The 23,279-nt window shown below is 38.6% G+C and overlaps 1 protein-coding gene across 1 annotated transcript; it reads right to left on the bottom strand.

Moving 5' to 3' along the window:
* Positions 1 to 3,680: 3,680 nt before the first annotated feature.
* On the bottom strand, positions 3,681 to 22,412 carry LOC139717060 (macrophage mannose receptor 1-like). The gene is made up of 4 exons (XM_071628568.1): positions 22,346 to 22,412; positions 20,810 to 21,220; positions 8,970 to 9,383; positions 3,681 to 3,826 (listed from the first exon to the last, which is right to left on the bottom strand). Exons 1-4 carry the CDS (start codon positions 22,410 to 22,412, stop codon positions 3,681 to 3,683), a joined length of 1,038 nt encoding a protein of 345 aa, XP_071484669.1.
* Positions 22,413 to 23,279: the final 867 nt, after the last annotated feature.

Here is a 23,279-nt window from a genome sequence, read left to right as displayed (position 1 = left end):
TTGCAGCTGTGCAAAGTGGTTTCCTCCAAGGAAGTTGTAGTGTTTTACTCATCATTCTGCTATTCTTGCTTTGTTATTATCTGATCAAAGTCAGATCTAATCACTGGCCATTACATGTGCATTTGTTAACCAGACTCTACCTCTGGATCACCTCTCTGTTTAAGTGAAAATCTGCCTTGGACTCTCCTTGTCTAATCATTTCCATTCAAGCATCAATCCTATGCAGCCATTGTTCCTTGCTACATTTTATAGCCAATTACAGACATTATTCAATCCATACAACCCTGCAGTCTGAGTTGGTCACTTGTTAGCTTCTTTTTGTCATTTGGTAACCAACCAACCAACCACAAGGAAAGAACAAGCACATAGTTTTAGATATATTATCCACTTTCTGGTCTCTATTTTCTCTTGTGTGGAGTATGTTTAGACTCTGTGTATAGCCACCATGCAAGTCAACTCTATCTACCAGGCAGTAGAGGAATCACCTGTGGAATTACACTTTTGAAGTACTCCTGTGTATTGGGGGATACAAAAAGAACTCTTTTACCCACTCTTATCTAATGATAAAATATGCCATGGCTCACCTGGCACTCTTTAATAGGAGAACATGAAACCTATATAACTGCAATTTTGGGTGATTGTCTCAAAAGGGAGCTTTATCCATTTCTTTTCTATATATGCAAATTAATCTACACATATTTTTTTTTCTAAACAGCATTAACAATAACAAAACAGCAAAACTGCACGTCCATACTTGCCCCTAACTCACCTTTGCACTGATGCATTGTGCGTACTCACTCAGTTATACAATTTAGTATGTATTAAATGATTTGTAATGAGATGAATATAAGCCATATGCATTTTCAGAGGCCATCATCAAGTTCATGCTTCGACTTAAGATGACGGTCTCCTGCATTTTGTTTGTAATAATTAGTTTGAATAATCAATGATTTTCCAACTGTTTGTGTATGATTATAACTCACCTATACAATATTTTATTATTGGTGCATTATCATTTATGATTATATTCATTTTGTGTTGGCTATAATAATTATGATTAGTATTAGACAATTGTTTGTTACGCTGTATATATTTTGTGAAAAATGCAGAAATCAAATCAAATCAAATCAAACTCTTGATTATTGTATGATTATGATATTTTCTGTATTTCAAACATCTCCACATAGATGATGACAAAGCAAATTGAATTCAGCATGACAAGCAACAAAGCAGACATGGAAAATAGGCCCATGGTGGTGAAAACTATTACAGGGCAGTCGGCAGGGGCAGTGCAGATCTTCTCCCCCACAACCCGTCAACTATGTCAAAATCAGTACATGAGATAGCACATAAAATTATACAGTCACAATGTATACATGCGGTAATACAGGAGAAAGGGGATGGCGAGGACAATATACATGTACAGTATGTCCACAAAAAAAAAATACAATCGGATTTCGCATTGATAACACACAATATGATAAAACCGTCTAAATGCTACTTCAGGGTCCTAAAATATAACATCTAAGCTCTATTTTGCAGAAAACCCAATTCGATTTGGTTAAGCGGTCACAGAGAAATGTGAATTGTTGTAAAGCATGTCATGAGTCTGATTCCTTCAAGTTTAGCACTTGGATGCTCTTGGAACTGCATATTAATGTGTAAACACAGAACTTGGAGGGAAGAGATTCCTGACATGCTCTACAAAATTCCTCATTTCTCTTTGACCACTGAAGCAAATCGAATGGGGTTTTCTCTAAGATGTGGGCAATTAGTTATAGTTTTATACCCCGAAATCGTATTTAGATTGATTCATTATCTTTAAAGTTATCGTTGCGGAGGGTACCGTTGTAATTTTTTTTTTTGACATACGGTATACAGATATAGACAGACACAATTTAAACCTTCGTCAAAATTGCACTTTCAGAACTTTTAGAGTATGTGAATTGTTTCCAAAAACAATGTCAATTCTTTAATCTGAAGAGAGGCTTTCCCAGATCACGGTACGTATATTGCTGTTTTTCGTAACCTTTCTGGCCTTGTTCTGGTTTTGAGGAAAAGACATGTACTCTACATCATAATCTAAATATCGTTCACGGAGTAAGATATTTCATTGCACAGATCCACAGTAAATGAAAGCATTCAGCGTCTTTCAACAACAAAAAAATGATACTATCAAAGTCCTCGATTCCAGAGTGCAACATTTTAATAAATGCAACCTCTCCTCACTTTAATAAGATAAGATATTTCTTGCCCTCTTTGGCGCAAGATCTAAGTAGGTCTCAATGCTCTCTTAACGCCCCTTGCAGTCCTGGAAATTAGATTCCTTTCGTTTAAAGTTTGTGCATCATAGAGGTAGTATACTCAATAATTCGGTTACAGTTCATAATTTCGAATGTTCGTTAATCCGAAAATGCAAAAAGGTTTGTTATCCCGAAGGTTCGCTAACCTGAAATAAACAGAGGTTCGTTATTCCAAAGATCATTATCTGAAAATGAAATTGATGAGGTTCGTAATTCCGAAGGTTGGTATAACTGAAGTACGCACGGTCTTTCCATTTGTCGGATAGACGAACCTTCGGAATAATGCTACTTTATTCAATGTTTGGATTAACGAACCCTCTTTCATTTTTGGATTAATGAACAGCTAGGTTTACGAAGTTTAACTGTGTTGTGCGTTTCAGAATAACAGACCTTCGGAATCACGAGCCTTATTTCATTTCAAGAAGTCATTACAGAATATAATAGAAAAATGTACGAATAATTTTACAAAATCTGATTTTAATAAAGATCGAGTACACATTCCATCAACTGGTTATTGACACAATGTTACGGGGAACATTTTTCTCCTTGCCTTTTTTAAAGAGGTAAGTCAAGTTATCTTATATCATACTAGAAAAGCGACAAAAATGTTGACTTTTCTTTAAACTTTCTTTAGAGTGCAATCCCCTTGCAAAAAGTAACGTAGTCTCCTTATCCGGAGATGATGCCAGGGAAACTTTAACAATTTGAAACTAATCACAAATTTTGAGTACGTGTAAATTGTATGGACATGGGTATGAGTTTTCTTCAATTTGTCTCCCTCTGTACAAATTAAATTGTAAGATCGTAACTGCTGATCGGCATTTTTAACAAACATGTTGAATGAAAAGGGAACCAGCAGTAATCGAACTCGTCATTTTTGCGACATGTTTGTTAAAATGTAGGTCAGCCGTTGCGATCTTACAACTTTCATTCATTTCATGAATCCGACGAGCAAGCCAGAGTTGACAACAATATGAGAGAAGATAGTAACGCGTGAGAATTAAATTCAGATTTGTGAAAATAAAATACAAAGAGGAGGGAAGGGGGCAATCTGGATCCCATCCGTCAGCCGATCTTCTTTTTCTCGGATGATGAACCCGTGAAAGTAAACGATCTCCATTGATTATAACCATGGACCTAAAGTAGGTCCATGTTATAACCATGGGACCAAGGACGAAAGCAAACCGAATATCGTAGATTCTTTGTCAATGGTTTCCACATGGGAGGAGAAATACACCTCTTCACCTTCTGCTAAGTTCATTTTCACTTTCGGTGATTTTTTATTTTAATATTATCATACAGTATATAATCGCATCATTTGTTACAAATATCAAATTTACAGATACAGTTTACATCTACAGTCACTACTAATACACATCAACCAGTAACACTGACTCCTAACAGGGAGGTGAGCACCTCCCTGCTCCTAACGAGGTGGTCCCACAGCAGTGACGGATCGGATGCCCCGATACCTGATTCGTCCGAGTATTGTAAAGATTCATGGTCCGAGCTAGACTGCTGAGCTGTTGTATCCAGGCGAACCGTAAAATGGAGGAGGATTAAACAGACATGACGGCTAGCAGGTTACTGAGGAAAATCCCAGGCAACACTAACTTGCTGTGAAGTATTGCGCCACTCATGCAATTTTTGTGTCTGTATAGCGTGTTGGAGACAGAGTAAAAAGTAAAGACTAGTTGCCATTTTAGGGCCGATGGTCATAAAAAAGGGTGTTTAACGTTTAACAACCCTTGCCCGATTAAGGAGATATTTTCACTCTTGTGTGAATAATACGAAGGTTTTAACAGAGACAAGTTAATGATCTCTCCCTGTTCCCTTCGAGATCTCGTAGCAACGAGAGAAATAAACAGAGTATCTCGTCAAAATGGTGTTTACTGGTATGTGATTACTGCCGAAACTACCTAAAAATAGCTGTATGAACTGTTCAGTTAGTTGTTTGTTGTTGTTTTTTTCGAGTCAATGTCCAAAAAATGAAAATAAAAAATGAAAAGTTTGGCAGCTCTGGCTTGCAGCCTATTCTCTTCGATAGAGGGAGTAATAATTTGAATTGTCATCAGCTGTCTGTTCACTTTGATCTCCCGCCGCAGTCAGAATCGCACATTCATGATTGATTGACTGATATGCAAATAGGGTACAGTCTGACATCTTACTGCAGAGACCTGCGCAGTGCGCCACACTCCGTGAAGTGCTCAATGACGTCACAAGTGCAGGATGAACTGTTATGCGTCGTTTGATTAACGTGAAGGAATTCTCACGGAAATGTCTCCGAACATCAGTGGGAGACGAACTTGGTGATGATGTTGTGCAGGCAGTTGACGGAATCGGTTCTGTTGCTGAGAAACAAGTCAACAAAATTGTCGCAATAAGAAGATAAGTCTAATCCGAACGTATTTGAAGTGAAAGATGTCAGAACTTGTAAATCAGAATTGGCAGACTGTTATGATACATAATTTATCTTTGTTTGCCATCAGCAGAGAGTACAATGTCAAAACTTTCTTGCCAGAGCGTTAAATTCACTGATGGCATTTCAAGGTCTTTAGAACGAGAAAGAGAGAAGGGAGAGAGGGGTAGAGTAGACTAAAGCTCAAGAGCAAAGCACGACATTAGATAATTACATTTGGCTGGGAGTGCGATTTAATTCACTATATTTCATACAAGTGTCTGCAGTGTTAATGCACAAAAGAATATCCTAAAGAACAATCTCCGTCGTTATCTGTAGCTATATCGGAGATGAGAAAAAAAAAATGAAATGTATTGTTTTTATCCTTTGCGCAGCAGGTAGGCTATTTAAAAGTTAAAAGACCCATCCCATTATCTCGAAGTCGAGGCCCATTAGTACATTTTATCACACACACGTATAAATAATATTGGGCGGATAATAACTTTTCATACAGCCATTAGAGGCAAAGTTCGATCTTTCCGGCGTCTCTATTGTGTCCATCACATGATAACGGCTTTCAGTTCATAAATCACTATTGGACGGATGCGCTTGAACTGCGTCGCACACAAAAGGGACCAATAATGCGTCATTGAATATGACCTTGGATGGAACTCCCTACGAGAAATGGCGAAACTGATTTAAAAGGACAATAGCACTACACAGACAATGACAGAAAGAAGAGATGAGAGACACACAGAGACTCGATTACGAAACATAGACAACAATCGAGACAAGGAAGTTGATATAGGAATAAGGTTACGATAGGGATGGCGCATGTTGCGCTTACACTATGTTCCCAGCAACCACGACAGTCACGTTTCAGGCCACCGTGGACAAAACGGGATGGACGTGAAACAACGCGATGAGACAGGATAATCTGATGGGCTGTGATTGCCGTGTCGTGCGGTCCGACTTTTAAACTGTCAACCGCGGCAGTCACGGTGCAAATGAGGAATCTTGTATACTGTGATAAAACGGGGTGAACGCAACGTAAACACGACGGCACGTAATATGCCGTATCGCGACGCGATGGAAAACAATGATAGTCATGTCTGACCAGACGCTCTATAACAGCTTCTGATAGCATGCCCCAGTCACACAGTGCTTTGCGATGGGTTACGTCCGCCGCGGATAGATACGAATGAGTGAACGCAGAGGGACGCAGCGTGGACGCAGGCATCCGCAGGGACGTATGTAGACGTATCTGTCCGTAACTCATCCGTAAAGAAACGCACAATGACGGCGCCAAGCCTGCGAAATTTTGAAATGTTCAAAATTTCGCAGAGGGATTCTACGGATGCAGACTTACGCAAGTAACCGCAACCAAACGTAATTTTCCGTAACTGAACGTAACTATCCGTAGCCTGGACGCAGACCATCCGCAAGAAATTTTACCTCCCGTCCGTTTGCGTTCGTTTACGTCCACCGGAAGTATCCGAAAGTAACCGCAAGTTAACGTATCTCAACACTTTCGTCCGCTTACGGATATTTGAGGACAGTTACGGATGCTGCGGGCGATTACGTCCTTCAACGTTTACCGTTTTCCGCTGGCATGGGAACACAGAGACTCATGGGAAGCCACATAACTCGTGTTGCCATGCTGCAGCGCATTTACCTGAAGGAATGCTACAACACAGTCGGAGCAGTGAGAGGCAGAACCGCATGGTCAAATTATGACATTTCTCCCACAAAATGGTCTTTTTAGGTGGCACCCATACACTCATGACATCGGTTGACCCTTTGTGCTAAACTTTTTTTCTTGCACTCTTTGCATGTATATTGTTTACGAAAAGGCAATATTTTGGGTAGGGGATGGGGTGACAGCATTTCATTCACTTTTCTGGCCTGGAAAGGTGTGTGACAGCGATAGTAAATTCTCTGTCAATGATATGTCAAAATTCTCTGTGTCAATGATATGTCAAATTCTTCAAACATCCTCTCTTTCTTATTGTTTGCGGATGATAATACTGTGTTTTATCTGATTCTGATTCTGATCGATTATTGATACTTTAAAAGGTGAATTAACGAAGTTACTCCATTGGATAAGAGCGAACAAACTGTCAACAAATTTGCAAAAAAATGAAAAAAAAATCCATGCTGTTCAGTAATTCGCTGGAAAATTTACCGAGAAATATTATTATTACAGAAAAAAGCTCTTCGTATCACTTTTCACGAATCGTGGAGAAGTCATACTAATAATTTACTTCACGAAAATAATATTTTGAAAATGTTTGACCTTAATCGTTTGCAACTAGGACAATTCATGTATAAACTCACTAACCATTCTCTCCCCCTTGTGATTGATTCCATGTTCTTAAAGAATGAAACTGTTCATGCATATCCAACCCGTCAATCCCATGAATATCATTTGCCTTTGACTAGGACGGTTTTTGCAAAATCTTTATTCTCATTTTCTGGACCAAAATTCTAGAATTCTCTTGACAATAATATAAAAGAAGCTTTAAGTTTTAATACATTTTCTTTAAAGTTAAAGAATTATTTAAAGACTTCGTATGCAGAAAAATAATTCATTCTTTTTTTCTTACTTTTGATTTTCAAAATCGTTGTTGCGTCGGTAACCTCACTACTCTTTTGTTTATCAGCGAGCCCGTGCTTCTGTGCCTCCAGTGCCCTGGTTATGACCCACCATTTCCCTCTCCTCCGCCCTTTCCACCTCGAACTTCCTACCTTTCTTACTATCTTTCTATCCTCTCATCAATCTTTCCTTATAAGAGAGCCGCTTTGTGTTTGTTAATGTGCGTTGGTATGTGTGCATGTATGTGTGTATTACTCTGTATGTCTTTTTTTCTTACTACCGTTTAGGGAAATTGTTGTTGTTGTTGTTGTTGTTGTTGTTTTTTGCAATTATATTTTTTCCTGTATGAGGGGACTGCATTCTACAAGCCCTGCTTTTTAGCAGTCCCCTCAATTTCCAGCAATATTGTTTATGCATTCACAACAGTGACGTAACAGTTATTTGTATCTCTGTTGATAATTTACCTGTATCTCTTTTACGATGTTATTCTGTTCATCGCATTGTGGTACTGATTTCCTGACATCTGTGTATTCGAGTGTTTCATTGTATTTCTAATTATTTTGTTAGTTGGAAGTGACATAAATCAACTTGAAAACTGAGAACGAATTTTTCTCTATAGTGTTACCCATTTTACGCTCCATGGAATGTGTATTACATTTTTGTATATATATTGTACTTGGGTGTGGGAGGGGTGTTTGAAGTCTTGGTGTCTTTTTTTTTCTCTGGAAATTTAATAAGCATTGTTTTATTATAAAAATCTCCTTAACATAACCCAATAAGTCATGAATATCGCTGCACAACGACAACGTAACCACAGTTTGTCTATTCCATGACTGTGAGTAATAATTTTCTTACTCTAATGTTTAACTTATCGATCTATATTGTGTTATATTTGTGGTATAATTACGTTATGTATTCTTTACATTTATGAAGTTTATTCATATTTGAGTTGCACAAATAAAATTCAAACCTCAAATTCAAAATTTCATATATCTTTTATCACTGTAAAGCAAATTAAAGGATTACGAATTTTTTCACAACTTGTACGTAATTCAATTTCAGTTTTCCCCAGTCATGCCAGTGTACAATGTAAGACAGTCCACTATGTGATAACCTCGCTGTCATAATACACTGACTTAGCAGGGATCGTCACAGAAAACAATACTGTCCATAATTATTTATAACAATCTGTAAGTATCCGTAACTATCCAAAAATATCCGCAACTCTCCGCAAGTGTTCAGAACTATTATTTGCCAATTCGTAAGAATATCCGCAAGTGGACGCAAGTATTCGCATCTGGTCGTATTTGTCCGTATCGCCCGCATTTTTCCCGGTATGTTTTGAATAAATTTTCTGGTGTCGGCAAAGGATCCGCGGGAGTCCGCAGAAAAATGACTTTTTTTGGACGTAACGCCGGACGCAGAGCATTATGTGACTGGGGCTTTCATGTTCACCGGGGGTAAGGACTTGAACGAATTTACAAAACTAGAATGAGATGGGGGAAAAAACAGGAGAATGTCTCGATCTACCCGCGGTGCACTACGTTTCGGGCAAATGAAGCTGCCGTGGCCGCCGGGAACATAATGTTATGGTGTAATAAACGCATATTAATAGAGGAAAAGACATATGGAAAAGACAGACTCAGAAACAAGGTGAATGTCTCTCCAGTACCTGTAGTCAATACGCCAGTCTTGCATACATATGAAAACGTCTTTGCGCAGCGCTGGTCATGCCAACTGTATCGGTAGCGTCCGCTCTGATGCTTTTTGCTGATGCGCGCGCACTCGGCCCCTTGGTTCTGCCCCCCTGATCCCCAGTCAGTAAAGTTCACGGGAGACCCGTCCGTCCATCTCCATGACCCAGTGCCTCCCTTGGTCAGTCCGATCCAGGAGTTCGACGCCTCGGGAGAGCTACTGGCAGCCATCAAGGATACGACGTAGTCCATCTCGTCCGAGCTGGAGATCGATGCGAGATGAGCACCGTCGAGCTTGCACGAGTCCTCCGCGTCGGGGAAGGTAGCCTGAGTCTGCAGCCCACGCAGACTGTAGCACGCCCCGTTCCATTGGTTGTAATTCGAAGGACACACTGTTTGATCGGAACAAAACATTATTGTCATAAATGTGCATACTACCAGTACAGTATACTGGTTGATAAAATGGATTGCAAGTTTGTTTAAATGTGCCCTTAGCTGTAATATGTATGTTTACAGATTGACCAGATTAGTGGAGAAATTTCTCATCGTGAAGCTGCTAATACATGCATGTGAAAGAACTAATACATGCATGTGAAAGAAGAAGACCTCACCCAATCCAGAATGTTCTAGGAAGCGCTTACATATTTGGCTAACTGATGCAATACATACACTGTACAGTACATGTTATACTTGTAGCCCAGTGTTCTGTGGTAAGCCATTTTTAGGTATAGATTCAGGTATGTATAGCCCTAAGTTGGAGATAATTACAGAACATTCAAGAAAGATAGAAGGTACTTAATATATAGCCGCATAAATTGTGAAGTAGGCAGAGTCCCCAACATCTCTGCTCTGAGAGTTACGTCATTTCTGGCTCTGAAGCGACTTGTTAGAGTCTGTGCTGTGTTACCCGCTGACCTGCTATATTTTGCGGAGATAAGGCCTGGGACTCAGGGAGACTTAATTATTGCCTGCGGTGAATTAATTCGCCTATACATTGATGACCGACTCCATTTTCACGACTATGGACATTGCTACATCGAAGCCTTGACTGCATGGCTGAATTCTTAGCTAGAGATTATTTCTTTGCTAGATTATCATTCACATAATTGACTGGACACGGTCGTCACAACGTCCAGATTCTACACGTATCGCTGTGGATTTATACTATTACTTTAAATTATACTTTGGATTACAGTAACCTATGTGCTCATTACATGATTTACACATGAGAAATCATTCATCGGTGCATCGAGGTTCATTCATCTGTGCATCGAACTTCATCTCTTGACATTTCCAGGGGATTACATGGAACTTACAGAGACTCCAACCCAAAGCACCTTCTGATCTGGAGATTCTCCCACCTGAAACCCCTAGCAAACGGGAGACTCCAACTTGATGTGTGCGAAGCGCAAAGTTCCTAGGGTTCTAGATGCTCTCTTGTGCTATCTAAGGCTTATTTTTTTCAACACACGATAGAAATAAGTAAGAAATCCTTTCCAACGGGAGACAAAGAGCCAGGGCGGGAGAAATTAAATCTCAAACGGGAGAACGGGAGATTTTGCAAAAATGGGTTTTCGGCGGGAGATCTCCCGTCGAAAACGGGAGAGTTGGAGTCTCTGAACTTATGATTTTTACATTTGAGTGTACGACATTCATGTCAGTGATCGTGTATTATTCATTCTGATTGATCAGTGTCTGTACCGGAAATAACACTGTTAATAAACCGCTTCAATATTTTGGTTCTTTTTTTTTTTTGCAATCATTCTCAGTGTGATTTTGGTCGTAATAATATGCTCTAATGTCTCGCTCTGTTTATGAAAATTGAAAATTGAAAAAGTAAGCAAAGGTAATCAGAAATTTGGTGTCCGTTAACTTAATTCATGAGAATGAGTAAAAAAAATTATCCAACATTATCGCACTCTCCATGGTAATCATTAATCCATGGTAATCAAGCTTCATCGAGGGTACTCTCTAAAAAAAAATCGAGTGAAAATATTCACTCTTAAAGGAGTGAATTAAAAAAAGAGTGAATTTAGAGTGAAATTGGAGTGAATTGTGAGTGAAAATGTTCATTTTCACTCGTTTTATAGTGACGTCAGGGATCACTCCAAAATCTTCGAGTGATCCTTGACGTCACTCCAAAATGAGTGAAAACGAACATTTTCACTCGAAATTCACTCCAATTTCACTTTAAATTCACTCTTTTTTTAATTCACTCCTTTAAGAGTGAATATTTTCACTCGATTTTTTTTCAAGAGAGTATTTGCAATGCTTGAAGGGCTCCCTGTCTATAGATCTTATAAGGATGGATTTTCACAGTGATATGTAGGCCCTATACAATGTATGTATATGAAAAAGGTTATCATATTTAACTCACATAATCTGAAAATTGCGCATCGTACAGGCTTCACGTGTTTCCCTACGAGCGGCACATCATTAACACACCAAAAACAACAATTTGTGGCTGAAATTGACGCTGTGAGAAAGCTAATGAATGGTAACATTAATCTCACAGTCTACTTTTAGATTTTGCAAACAGATTCCTTTAACTTATTCAGCAGACTTTGAGACACGGTTAATTTCCATAGGCCTACAGTTAATTCTTTGTAGATGTTCTTATAGGAATTAAGACAATTTCACGTCATCTCGATTATATCATTATGTACTTAAATGATCATATAATTATATGATTTATATATATATATATATAATATAAATATATATAGGCCTATATAATATAAACATATATGAATATATATATATATATATATATATTCTACGCCTTCTTCAGGAATCTTGACAATGACGGTATCAAAACAAAGTAAAAGAAAAAGTGAACACGTATAGAGCGCGCACTAATAGACTTAGGGGGTGTTGCAAGAAAGTCGAGTTGCAATTGATTGCAAATATCTATTGCAACTTTGCAATAGATAGATCGATTGCAACTTGCAATCAATCGCAAATTCCTGTTGCAAGAAGGGAGCTTGCAATCAATTGCAGAGATGCAATTGATTTGCAATCAATTGCATCTTTCTTGCAACAGAATTGATTGCAATTGATTGCAAATTTGCAATTAATTGCAGGATTTGCAATAGATTTTGGGGAGTTGCAATCAATTGCAACTTTCTTGCAATGCCCCCTTAGTTGCCATGAGACACGGATGGGGGTTCGCACCATTTACAGTGATGTTGCCATGTAGACGCAAAAATTTGAGTCGAATAAACTCACGCTTTATTGGCCATAAATGCATTACCAGTTCGTTTCTTCATTATATATATATATCTATATATATATATATATATATATATATATATATATATGTATATATGAATATTATATACATATATATGATAATATGCATTGGAATGTTACTAGTTCTATGCGTCACAATTCATGTTTCTTTTTTCAATTTCAGCCCGCCACTGCAAACCTGAGAGCAGTTTGGTTCCTTGGCTTATAACGATCCGACATATGTCGAATTAAGGCAAAATTAAACTAATAAGAGATGGAGATCACTTTTTTTCCCCAGGAACTATCTTGATATCTTACTTTTGACTGTTTTGACAACTGAAAGACTTAGACAAACATTTACTGCAGTTTGCTGAAGAAATCTAATTACGCGTATCATTTTGCTGTTAGGATTTCAGATACTTACATTTCGGCAGAAATTAAAGCTCGCTTGTTTTTTCCGAAGTCTGTCCCTTGAGTAATATCCGTTAGGCTGTATGTTGTCTACGGTCACACATGCATAATATGAAAGAGGATAGGATAGAATCACTTCAAATTCTTTTAGCGCCATTAACGCGCTGCAATAAAGCCTCGATGCATCGTTCGCGCGTGCATTAATTTGCTATGCGAATGTGACAATACACTGCATTCGTCGCTCAAGGTTTCTATTCCATCAAAGCCACATTTCGTTGTCACCAAGCCCTACGCATGTGTGTCTCTGTCTGAGTCAAAAGTGACATTAATTTTATTGAATCAAAGTCTGGTCGGTAGCACGTACTCGCTGTAAAATATATCACATATTTAGTATGTTGTCGGGCTACTTTACGGTGAAACGCCGCACATTAACACAGTGCGACAGGGAGTACCAAAGTGCGCCAAGAGATACCAAAGTGCGCCAAAAGTCTAATTTTTTGGCAATTTCGTTTCTCTAATTTTTGATATGCCCCTCATAAAAGACGAAATTTTGAAGAATATTTCATAAAATACCATGAGGTACGTACTTTAAAAGAGTACATTTCCTATCTTAAGTAGCAAAGTACAACATTTTAAGAGTTTCAGAGCAAATTGTGACCACTTTAATAAATCTGTTATTTCAACATGTAGTTTTGAAGATATCGATCTATGTATTGCTCCCACATAATTCTTAAGAGTTCAGTTTACTGTATGAAAGCTGTAAGAATGCAAAGATACTTAATCTTCGTGAACATCATGTTATTGGTAAATATCCTGGAAAATAGGCTAATCATTCGTGTTTATCCAAATGAAACGTTTAGATTTCCATGGATTTCCAACTCGATTTTATTACCACCACATTTCTTGATGTCTCAGCTTTAACCCGATACCAAATTTGGCTGCCACCTTTTGCCCCCTTTTTTATTTATTTATTTTTTTTTTTTTGTTAGAGCCAGTTTTTCCTAACACGTCTATTATGGACCACGAAGCCGCTGAAGAATTCTCTGTCATTGTATAGTGCGCCGCATGGGGGCGCGCATGTGTTTTTACACGTTAAACATGATTAACACTGAACAAGAAGTACACAAGATTATAGGGCTAGTTTCGCTGCTCAAGACTCATCTTCCAAAGATGAAAGTATATTGAAGGTCCACATAGCCAAGGTCAGGAGGTATTAGTCACGCCCTGAACCTCCTTAGTAGGCATATAGCTACAAGCTATAATTCCCTTTGCGATATATATTGTATGGATACCTATATGAACTTCAATCCTACTCTTCACATGCAGCTAAAGGTCTCTTTACACTGACCCATCGGAGGCTCATCTGACCCCAGAAATATAAAATTTCGGTGTTCCGATGAGTTCCGATGAGATCTGAGCCGACAAGCAGAATTCGGGGGCCCCAATTTCTAGCAAATCCAACAAAGATCTGACGTTGATCGGAATAATCAGATCGAAGGCTGGTATAGCCGCCCGATCTGTCATCTGTTAATCATTCTGATTGTGATTGGAGGGTGGTCTGATACTGACCCAACACTTCCCGACAATCGTAGGACACAAGTCCGACTTATCAGTCAGTAATAGCATGGTAGTCAGACTCAGACCATTCATAACGGGGCTGATTGGCGCCAAAATTGGAAATCGTGTATTGAAGCCGGTCAAACAGACTCTCAGAACAGTACACCTCCTGACGATAGTTTAAGTGAAATGCCAATTCCATGTATTTCTGAAATCTTTAGATAAGAAGGAAGCTAAAACTATTCAAAACAACAATGTATATATTATGAACAGATACCTATTTTTTTTACTTCTTATTTTAGTTCCATAAACTTGACTGTACTTCCCAATCATGAGGGAGCTCTGGGTCTCAACAGTAGCATTAGGGATGACGGAGGACCAGACCAGAGCATCTGCTGTCATTGAATCTTCGGGAGCAGCAGGCGAAGAAGTGCATAAGAACGAGAGTCCACTGTATTTTAGGTTTATAGTGGCACATGAGAGTCGGCTGGCACTTAAATAAGAATCAGTTCAAATGTATGCATGGGTTAGGTAGTTGCAGCAATACTACTAGAGCACGTTAGTGAAATAATTCTTAGGTAAATTGGTCAATCTGTTGAAAAGTTATGAATCCCACAGTTTCGGTGCTGCTATCGCTGAATCGCTGGATGTGAAGTCTACAACATTTTGTGACGTCGCCTATGGAAAATGACGTAAGGAAAATATAAGAAAAAATAGCATATTTTTCGTTTCATTTTCCTGGCATCTAACAATATCACTTTATTCATCTCATTCTTTTTCTTTTTATAATTAGTATGCCAGTAACAAGTCGAGGGAATGTGAAAAAAAGTTCAATTTTGTGGAATTCGTTATATTGTTTTCCATACGTGACGTCACAAAATGCTGTAGTCCTCTTATCCAGCAATAGAGGCACCGAAAGTTTAATAATTCATAACTTTTGAACGGATCGTGCGATTTCCCTCAGGCTTTCACTGATGTGTTACATAAATATTGCTACATCATTCACTCAATCCACATTTTTATTCAAAACGCAGAAGGGGATTTGGTCGCCGACTTTCAGGACGTCTAGCTAACGGTCATTGTCCGATAAAAGTCTGCCAAAGCGCCAGTGTTTGCTGACCGTGGGATCACCCTCTTTTTATAGACCGTTGGCCATCGGACGTCACTAGGTTTATACGATGAGAGTCAGGTGACTGTGGATAGTAATCGGACGGTGCAGAATATCGTTAACCCTCCGATGAACGTTGCATTTGTGCTGGGCAAATTACGAGCACGTCGGGCAGATCGTAGATTGGAATCAGACGAGCATCCGATGACGGTTAATTTATCGGACGCTCCAGACACGCCCGATTGCTGCGTTACACAAATCTGACACACAACAGACTGACTGGTCACTCATCCGACACAAATTCGACTCATTGTGCGAAGGGGAAAGGCGTCCGACGACGAACTAAGCTCTGAGCTTAGTTCCTTCATCGGACGATCTTGCCTCATCGGATCACGCCCGACATGTCTAAGACTGACCTGATCGTCGAGCAACACAAGTCGGATTCATCCGGACTGTTTTCCAATATACTTCAGTGAGTGGCCTGAAGCAACAAACTTTGCTTCCAACGAGTGACCGATGAGAAGAAATATCTGTGGAATAGGCGTACAGGACGTAACACCCCATCCCACGGAGATTTGATTTCATCTGTCGCTCGTCGAAGGCAAAGTTAGTTGCTTCTGACCACCCACCAAAGTGTATCGTATCGCAGTCTGATGAATTCAAAATAGTTGGTCGACTATCAGGCATGGTGCCAGACGTTGCTCGCGTGATCCTCATCGGACGATCTTGCCTCACTGGATCATGCCTGACACGTCTGACACTGACCTGATAGGCGACCAACACAAGTCGGATTCATCAGACTGTGATCCGATACACTTCGGTGGGTTGCCGGAAGCAAAAAACTTTGCAAATGACTGATGAGAAAAAATCTCTGTAAAACGAGGTTATAAGTGACGATTAACATGGTATTGATTCAAAAATATTTTTCACTAATAAATCTTTTAATATATCTTTTTCATGTAAACTTTCATACAACGGAGACTCTTTCTTAGTTGCTGAATCATTAACCTTTCTTTTTCCTGATTACAGGCTTCCTATCATTCTGTTATCATTCCAGGAGCATTAAGATAATCGACTTTAGAGTGTTGCGCTGGTGTGTGGTACAACATTGTGAAGTAGACGGATAAGAACGATATCAAAAATTGGTTTTATATCACACATTTAAGCGCCTTGTATCCAGTGGAGAAGATGCTATAAAAATGTAATAGTAATAATAACAAAGAGATTCTTATAAAGCGTTCATTCTACGCAAAAAGATACTCATGGCGCTGTAGAACAGACTATAAATGTATCACGTTACAACAGAGTATCACAGAAGATAATAAGAACAATAAACAAACAATATACGTGCACATATACATAAGGTAAACAATTGTCAATTTAGATTAAAAAGGTAGGTCTTGATGTTCTTTTTAAAATCATCAACAGAAGATGTTTGTCGAAGAGATTTTGGCAGGCTATTTCAAAGTTTTGGGCCCATGTATGAAAAAGCACGATCCCCCAACTATGCTTGATTCGAGGTACCTGTAATTTTTGCGTATTCGATGAACGGAGATTTCGTGGTGATTGGCGAAGAAAAAGAGTATTTTGAAATTAGGCAGGGGCAAATTAGTGCAATGTACGGTACACAAGAAGAAGAATATTGAAGTTAATACGTTTTTCTACAGGAAGCCAGTGTAGGGACCGAAGTATTGGGGTAGTATGCGTAGTTTTCTTCGTGAAAGTAATCTAGCGACACAATTTTGAAGACGTTGCAGTTTATTTTGTGGAAGGCTGCAAAACAGAGCACTGCAGAAATCTAGGCGAGACGAAATAAGAGCATGCATCAGTTTTTTCTGCTGCTGATCTAGTTAGATATCTCCGAATTGAGCCCAGGTTACGCAAATGAAATCTTACAGATTGGGATACATATGAAATATGGTCTTTGAATGTCAGATTTGCATTAAAAAAACACCAAGATTACGAACTTTGTTCGAAGGCTTGATATTACTATTGCCAATTCTTACATAATATGTATCAGAATTCACTTTAGACAACATCTGTTTGGCTCCTATCAGAATAAATTCTGACTTACTGTCATTAAATTTCAGACCATTTCTTTCCATCCATGCCTTAACATCATCGATACATAATTCTAATCGTTTTAAATCTTCAGAGAGTTCAATCCTGGTTGGTGAAAAAGACACAAATATTTGTATATCATCTGCATAACAGTGATACTGAATGTTGCGCCTTTCAAAAATGTACCTAATCCTTAAAAAAACAAAACAGAGAGAACAGAAGTGGTCCACCTACAGGCCCTTGCTGCACACCGCGAGTAAGTGCAGCCGTATCAGAGCTACTGTCATTGATCTGGTAATATTGTGAACGGCTGGTAAGATTGAAATCACTCTAATGCAAGACCTGTGACACCTACAGATCTGAGAGTCTGGATTGTATGGAATGGTCCACAGTATCAAAAGCTGCCGACATAATATCAAGTAAAACAACTGCAGTGGTATTCCTAGCATCCATCTGTCTCAAACTTTGATGACTTAGGTCAGCAAGTAATGTCTCTATGATCAGGGCGATACGCTGATTGGTGGCTATCAAGAAACTCATTCTCCTGCAAGTTGTCTCGTAGGCGTGAGAAAGAAACACGTTCCATAACTTTGCTAACAAATGGCAGATTTGAAATATTATTGGTCGATAATTGTGTAAAATCTTCTTATCTAAATGAGGTCTTTTGAGGGTTGGAAATATCACCGCTGTTTTCAATCGTTTGGCACAACACCTGTTGCAAAACTGCCATTTATTATGCTCGTAGTGGCAGGGGCCGTAAATGATTCACACTTTTTAATCAGATCTGTGCAAAAAGGGTCTAATTCACATGACTTATTTGGAGACTTCATAATCATATTCTTAACCTCAGTTACAGTGGCTGGATTTAGTGAATCTAATTTTGAAGTAGTTGCAACTTCAGCTTCATGGACACATGGTAAGGAGAAGCGTATATATATTCGCTATCTTATCTAAGAAAAACTGATTAAACTGGTTTCCCAATTCTTTGTCAGAATCATGCTCAATTAGAGGGGATGTCTGTTTTCTGCCAAGAAGCTTGTTTACAACTTGAAAGAGTTTCTTGTGTCTTTTCCACAGTCATTAACTTGTTTGGCGTGATATTCAGTTTTCGCTTTCCTGAGTAATGAACGGACACACTGACGTTGTTTACAATACAACTGCCTATCAATCTCTAACAACGATTTCGTCCATTTTCGCTCTAATTGCCTTCGACGCAGTTTCGCACTAGCAATTTCTTCATTATACCATATCAAACTATTTTAATACAATCGTCATGTACTGCTAGAATAGAGTAGAGCAATTCGCCCATTAGTACAGCGTTATACATCATGAATTATACTCTCGGCAATTTACAAGGACAATGATATAATTTTGGTGGACGGATGTGATGTGGATCTTTCAGCACGAATTCGATTCTTTTAATGAAACACCAAACGTTTATTTAATAGCTTGTATTCATTGGTAGTATATTTACCAGTGTCAGTAAATGTGAGATACAAAATCACGCCCTTTTACATCAACCTTTGAAAAAAAAATACATCAACAGACTACGAATTACATTGCTTAATTCGTAATTTACAGACATATTTGTGGTAGCCAACAAAACGATTCGCATCACAGTGACGTCATACGGGTTTGAAATTGAGATCATTCATCGGGATCACTAATTGACTGCCAGCATTTGACGTCGACTGCAAACAGTCTCATTATTACAGTCGACATCTTCATAAATAGCATTCACAAATATTAGGAATAGTATCGGCCCTAGAACACTTCCCTGTGGAAAACCACTACGGACTGCCCTCCACAGAGAAGCCTCACCACGGACAATGACCCTTTGCATCCTGTCACAGAGAAAACCCTCAATCCAGCTCAACACATTCCCATCAATGCCGAGGTGTTTTAGCTAAGAGAGAGAGAGAGAGAGAGAGAGAGAGAGAGAGAATAAAATAAAAAACACCCGAAACAAAAAACAAAAACAAAAAAAAAAAGAAATGAACGAGTTTGGCAGCTCTGGCTTGCAACCTATTCTCTCCGATAGAGGGCGTAATAATTTGAATTTTCGTCAGCTATCGGTTCACTTTGATCTCCCGCCGCAGTCAGAACCACACATTCATGATTGGTCGACTGATATGCAAATAGGGTACAGTCTGACATCTTACTGCAGTGACCTGCGCAGTGCGCCACACTCTGTGAAGTGCGCAATGACGTCACAAGTGCAGGATGAACTGTTATACGTCGTTTGAGTAAGGTGAAGGAATTCTCACGGAAATGTCTCCGAACATCAGTGGAAGACGAACTTGGTGATGATGTTGTGCAGGCAGTTGACGGAATCGGTTCTGTTGCTGAGAAACAAGTCAACAAAATTATCGCTTATATGACAAGTCTGATCAAATTCAAATTCAAATTAAAAAATCGAAACACACTATAAGAGCCAGAAATGTTTAAACTTGTATTGACTTCATTAAATTAGAATTTTCAGACTGTTATGACACATGTTTATTGTCTCCAGAGAGTAAAAAGTCAATATTTGCTGTGAATAGTCAGTTTTAGATTATGATGACAAATTAGGGTCATTGGAAGTTGTTGTTGTTTTACAGAAGAAAGAAGAGAGAGAGAGAAGAACGGTATTGGAAGAACGAGAAAGGTAAATGAGAGAGGGAAAGAGCAGCCGAGAACTTTGTAGAGTATATAACGCACGACACCATTTAAATAGTCACATTTGGCTTCGAGTGCAATTTTTTTTTGCATCAGAGTTTATTAAATCTTTCGTGCTCAGCGCATATAATGCACAAAAGAATATGAAAAATTTCCGTCGCTATCTGCAAATTTAAAAATTGGAGATAATATGAGAACTGTGGAATTCGATCGTCCTGTATCATTCGTGCAGTAGGCTATTCAAAAGTAAATAGACCCCGCCCAATTATATCTAAGCCCACTATCCCAAAGTCGAGGCTTATTAATGCATTATTATCGGACGATGTATATGATTGAGTGGATTATAACTTTTCATACAGCCATCAGCGGTAAAGTTCGATCTTTCTGTTTGGCGTCCCTATTGTCTCCGTCACCGATAATGGCTTGCAGTTCATTTCTACACATAATTAGTCCCTCTGACGAATGCGCCTAAGTCGTGTGAAATATCAATTAAATGTTCACGTGTACCGCGAACACAAAAGGGACCAGTCCGTCATTGTCAGTAGGCCATCTATCAAATTTGACTGTGGTAGTCACTCCCTACGAGGAATGACAAAATTTGATTAAAAGGACGATAGTACCACCACGGAGCGTACTACACAGGAAGACAAGAATGAGAGAAAAACACAGACTTAATTACACAAGATAGACCTGCATAGATAGCAATCGAGACAAGAAAGTCGGAGAAAGGTTACGATAGGGACGGATGAAGAGAAAGAAAGGAGAGACCCAGAAACAAAGTAATTGCCTTACCGGCACTTGTAGTCGATACATCAGTCTTGCATACATATGAAAACGTCTCTGTGCAGTGCTGGTCTTGCCATCTATAGCTTCCGAAAAGACCTTTGCTGATGCGCGCACACTCGGCCCCTTGGTCCTGCCCTAATAATCCCCAGTCAGTAAAGGTTACGGGAGACCCGTCCGTCCATCCCCAAGACCCAGTGCCATCCTTGGTCAGTCCGATCCAGGAGTCCGACGCCTCAGGAGAGCTACTGGCAGCCATCAAGGATACGACGTAGTCCATCTCGTCCGAGCTGGTGATCGATGCGAGATGAGCCCCGTCGAGCTCGCACGAGTCCTCCGCGTCGGGGAAGGTAGACGGAGTCTGCAGCCCACGCAGACTGTAGCACGCCCCGTTCCATTGGTTGTAATTCAAAGGACACACTGTTTGATCGAAACATATATATGTATATGTTATGCGCTAAAGTCTCGCTATGATAATGACAATCGAAAACTTAAAAAGTAATTAAAAGTTATTAAACATAAAAATGATGTTCGTTAACTTAATTTACAATAACAGTTAAAAGAATCCGGCATTAACACACTCTCCATGGTAATCAGTGATCTCCCTAGTGAGTATCATCTCGAGGATTTGAAATGCTTGAAGAGTTCCTTGTCTATAGATCCTACGGATTTTATTTTTTCACAGTAATATACATAAACCACTTGGACTTAAGATTAAGATGTATTCTTGTACCTGACTGCAGTGTTTTTCATAAAACTATGATAAACCTTTTACTTGGTCTCCCGCTTATTATCTTAGAGATGAGGCCATCATATGAGGGTGACAAACTTCTAAGTTTGATATAATATGTTTGTCACTGATCATACAACCCTTTAACGTCATTATAGGCCTAGATGCCTACAGTGGATCTACAGTGTGTTCCTAAAAAAAGAAAGAAAGAAAAAGAACGAAAAAAAGAAAGAAAGAAAGGAAAGGTAACCGAAGTTCAAAGGTCAGCTATTTCAAGAATACATAGTTTAGTGTTTATGCAATATTTACTGCATTTATACAAAGTAGCTTATCAGTTTTAATTTGACACCTTGCTTGCGTCAACATTGTCATGGATCACACGGTTATGGTCCTTCGAAGGTTAAGTGTACCAAACCTACTTTTCTCAAGTTTTTTGTATGTAAAATAAGAAACTTTTCGGTAAGTTTTTCGGTTTCATCCTTTGTTTTTCACACCAAGTTTTATTGAAATGCTATCACCTCTGTTAACTGTTTACTAACGAGTGACAAGTGTCGCAGGAGCAAATGTTGTATCAATTATATATATGTATATATATATATATATATATATATATATATATATATATATATATATTGTGATATATATTGGGAATCTAAAGCAAAATATATTAGTCCAATAATAACAGTGATGATGATAGCGATGATGATGATGATGATGATGATGATGATAGTAATAATGATAATAATAATACTAACAAACAAAGAAGAAAATGAGCGACAAGTAAGGAAGCTGTCGAGGGTAAAGAGAAAACTCACCACTCTCGATTCCGATAGGAATTTCAGAGGCAAACAGCAGCACGAAGATAAGCCGAGGATCATTCATCTTTCTGTGGGGATCTAAGAAGGAGAAATAATAATAATGAGCTTTCTGAATAATCAACGTTTATTTTTATTTCATTATTCGTACGTGTCGCGATCCGTCATGTAATCATGTATCGGTATTGATATAAAATAATGCAGGCAATTTATGTTTGGGTTTTCGATTTGCACTTAATTTATCAAGTGGCGATTGGAGACATCTTTCTTGACGTCTTCAAACCAACAGACTAACCAATGCGTTAAAGAGATGGTAAAGTTTAGGTCGACACTTGTATAATATACAAGTATAATGATATATATTCCTTTTATGAAGATCGACGTTGCAATTATATGCCCGTTGCCTAACCGTGTCTGAATTGACATGACAATTATTGTACTGCTATGTGTAGATAATCTGAAAACTGCGCATCGTATAAGAGGCTGTGTTTTCCAGCGAACTGTATACCATCAACGTACCAAAGCAACAAACATATCCATTGTTGCAACTGATTGACAAATTGCCCTACATCGACGTAAATAACTACTAAATAACGACAATAACAATCAGTTGCAATGAAAACACCTTGACGGAAGAATTTCATGAATTTGAATATCCATTATTTGTGGCTGAAAATGACGCTGTGAGATAGTTAATAAATTGCAACATTTTTCTCACCTTTTTATCTTTTTTTATTTTTTAGAATTATAAGAAAATTCGTTCTATACAAGAAGACTTTGAGACATGGACTATGTTCTTGAGAGCTAGGAATGATGGCAATTGTCGGTCAACCCCTCAAGTTTTTTTTTGTGTTATTTTTTATTTTATTTCTTATTGATGTAAAGTGAAGTGTAGCTCAATTCAAGTTTCGTTTTTCAATTTCATTCCGCCACA

This window comes from Diadema antillarum, unplaced genomic scaffold (genome assembly GCF_040938485.1).
Source record: "Diadema antillarum isolate AM-2024a unplaced genomic scaffold, OU_Dant_1.0 scf00000071, whole genome shotgun sequence".
Taxonomy (NCBI): Eukaryota; Metazoa; Echinodermata; class Echinoidea; order Diadematoida; family Diadematidae; genus Diadema; species Diadema antillarum.
Note: the sequence above shows the minus strand (reverse complement) of the source record. Positions and strands in the feature narration are given on the sequence as shown.

Excerpts from the sequence above, each read along its gene's own strand:
- LOC139717060 (XM_071628568.1), bottom strand. The coding sequence starts at position 22,412 with ATGAATGATCCTCGGCTTATCTTCGTGCTGCTGTTTGCCTCTGAAATT. Across the intron at positions 21,221-22,345 it reads TCCTATCGGAATCGAGAGTG|TGTGTCCTTTGAATTACAAC; the intron begins GTGAGTTTTCTC and ends TCGATCAAACAG. Across the intron at positions 9,384-20,809 it reads TGTATCGACTACAAGTGCCG|TGTGTCCTTCGAATTACAAC; the intron begins GTAAGGCAATTA and ends CCGATCAAACAG.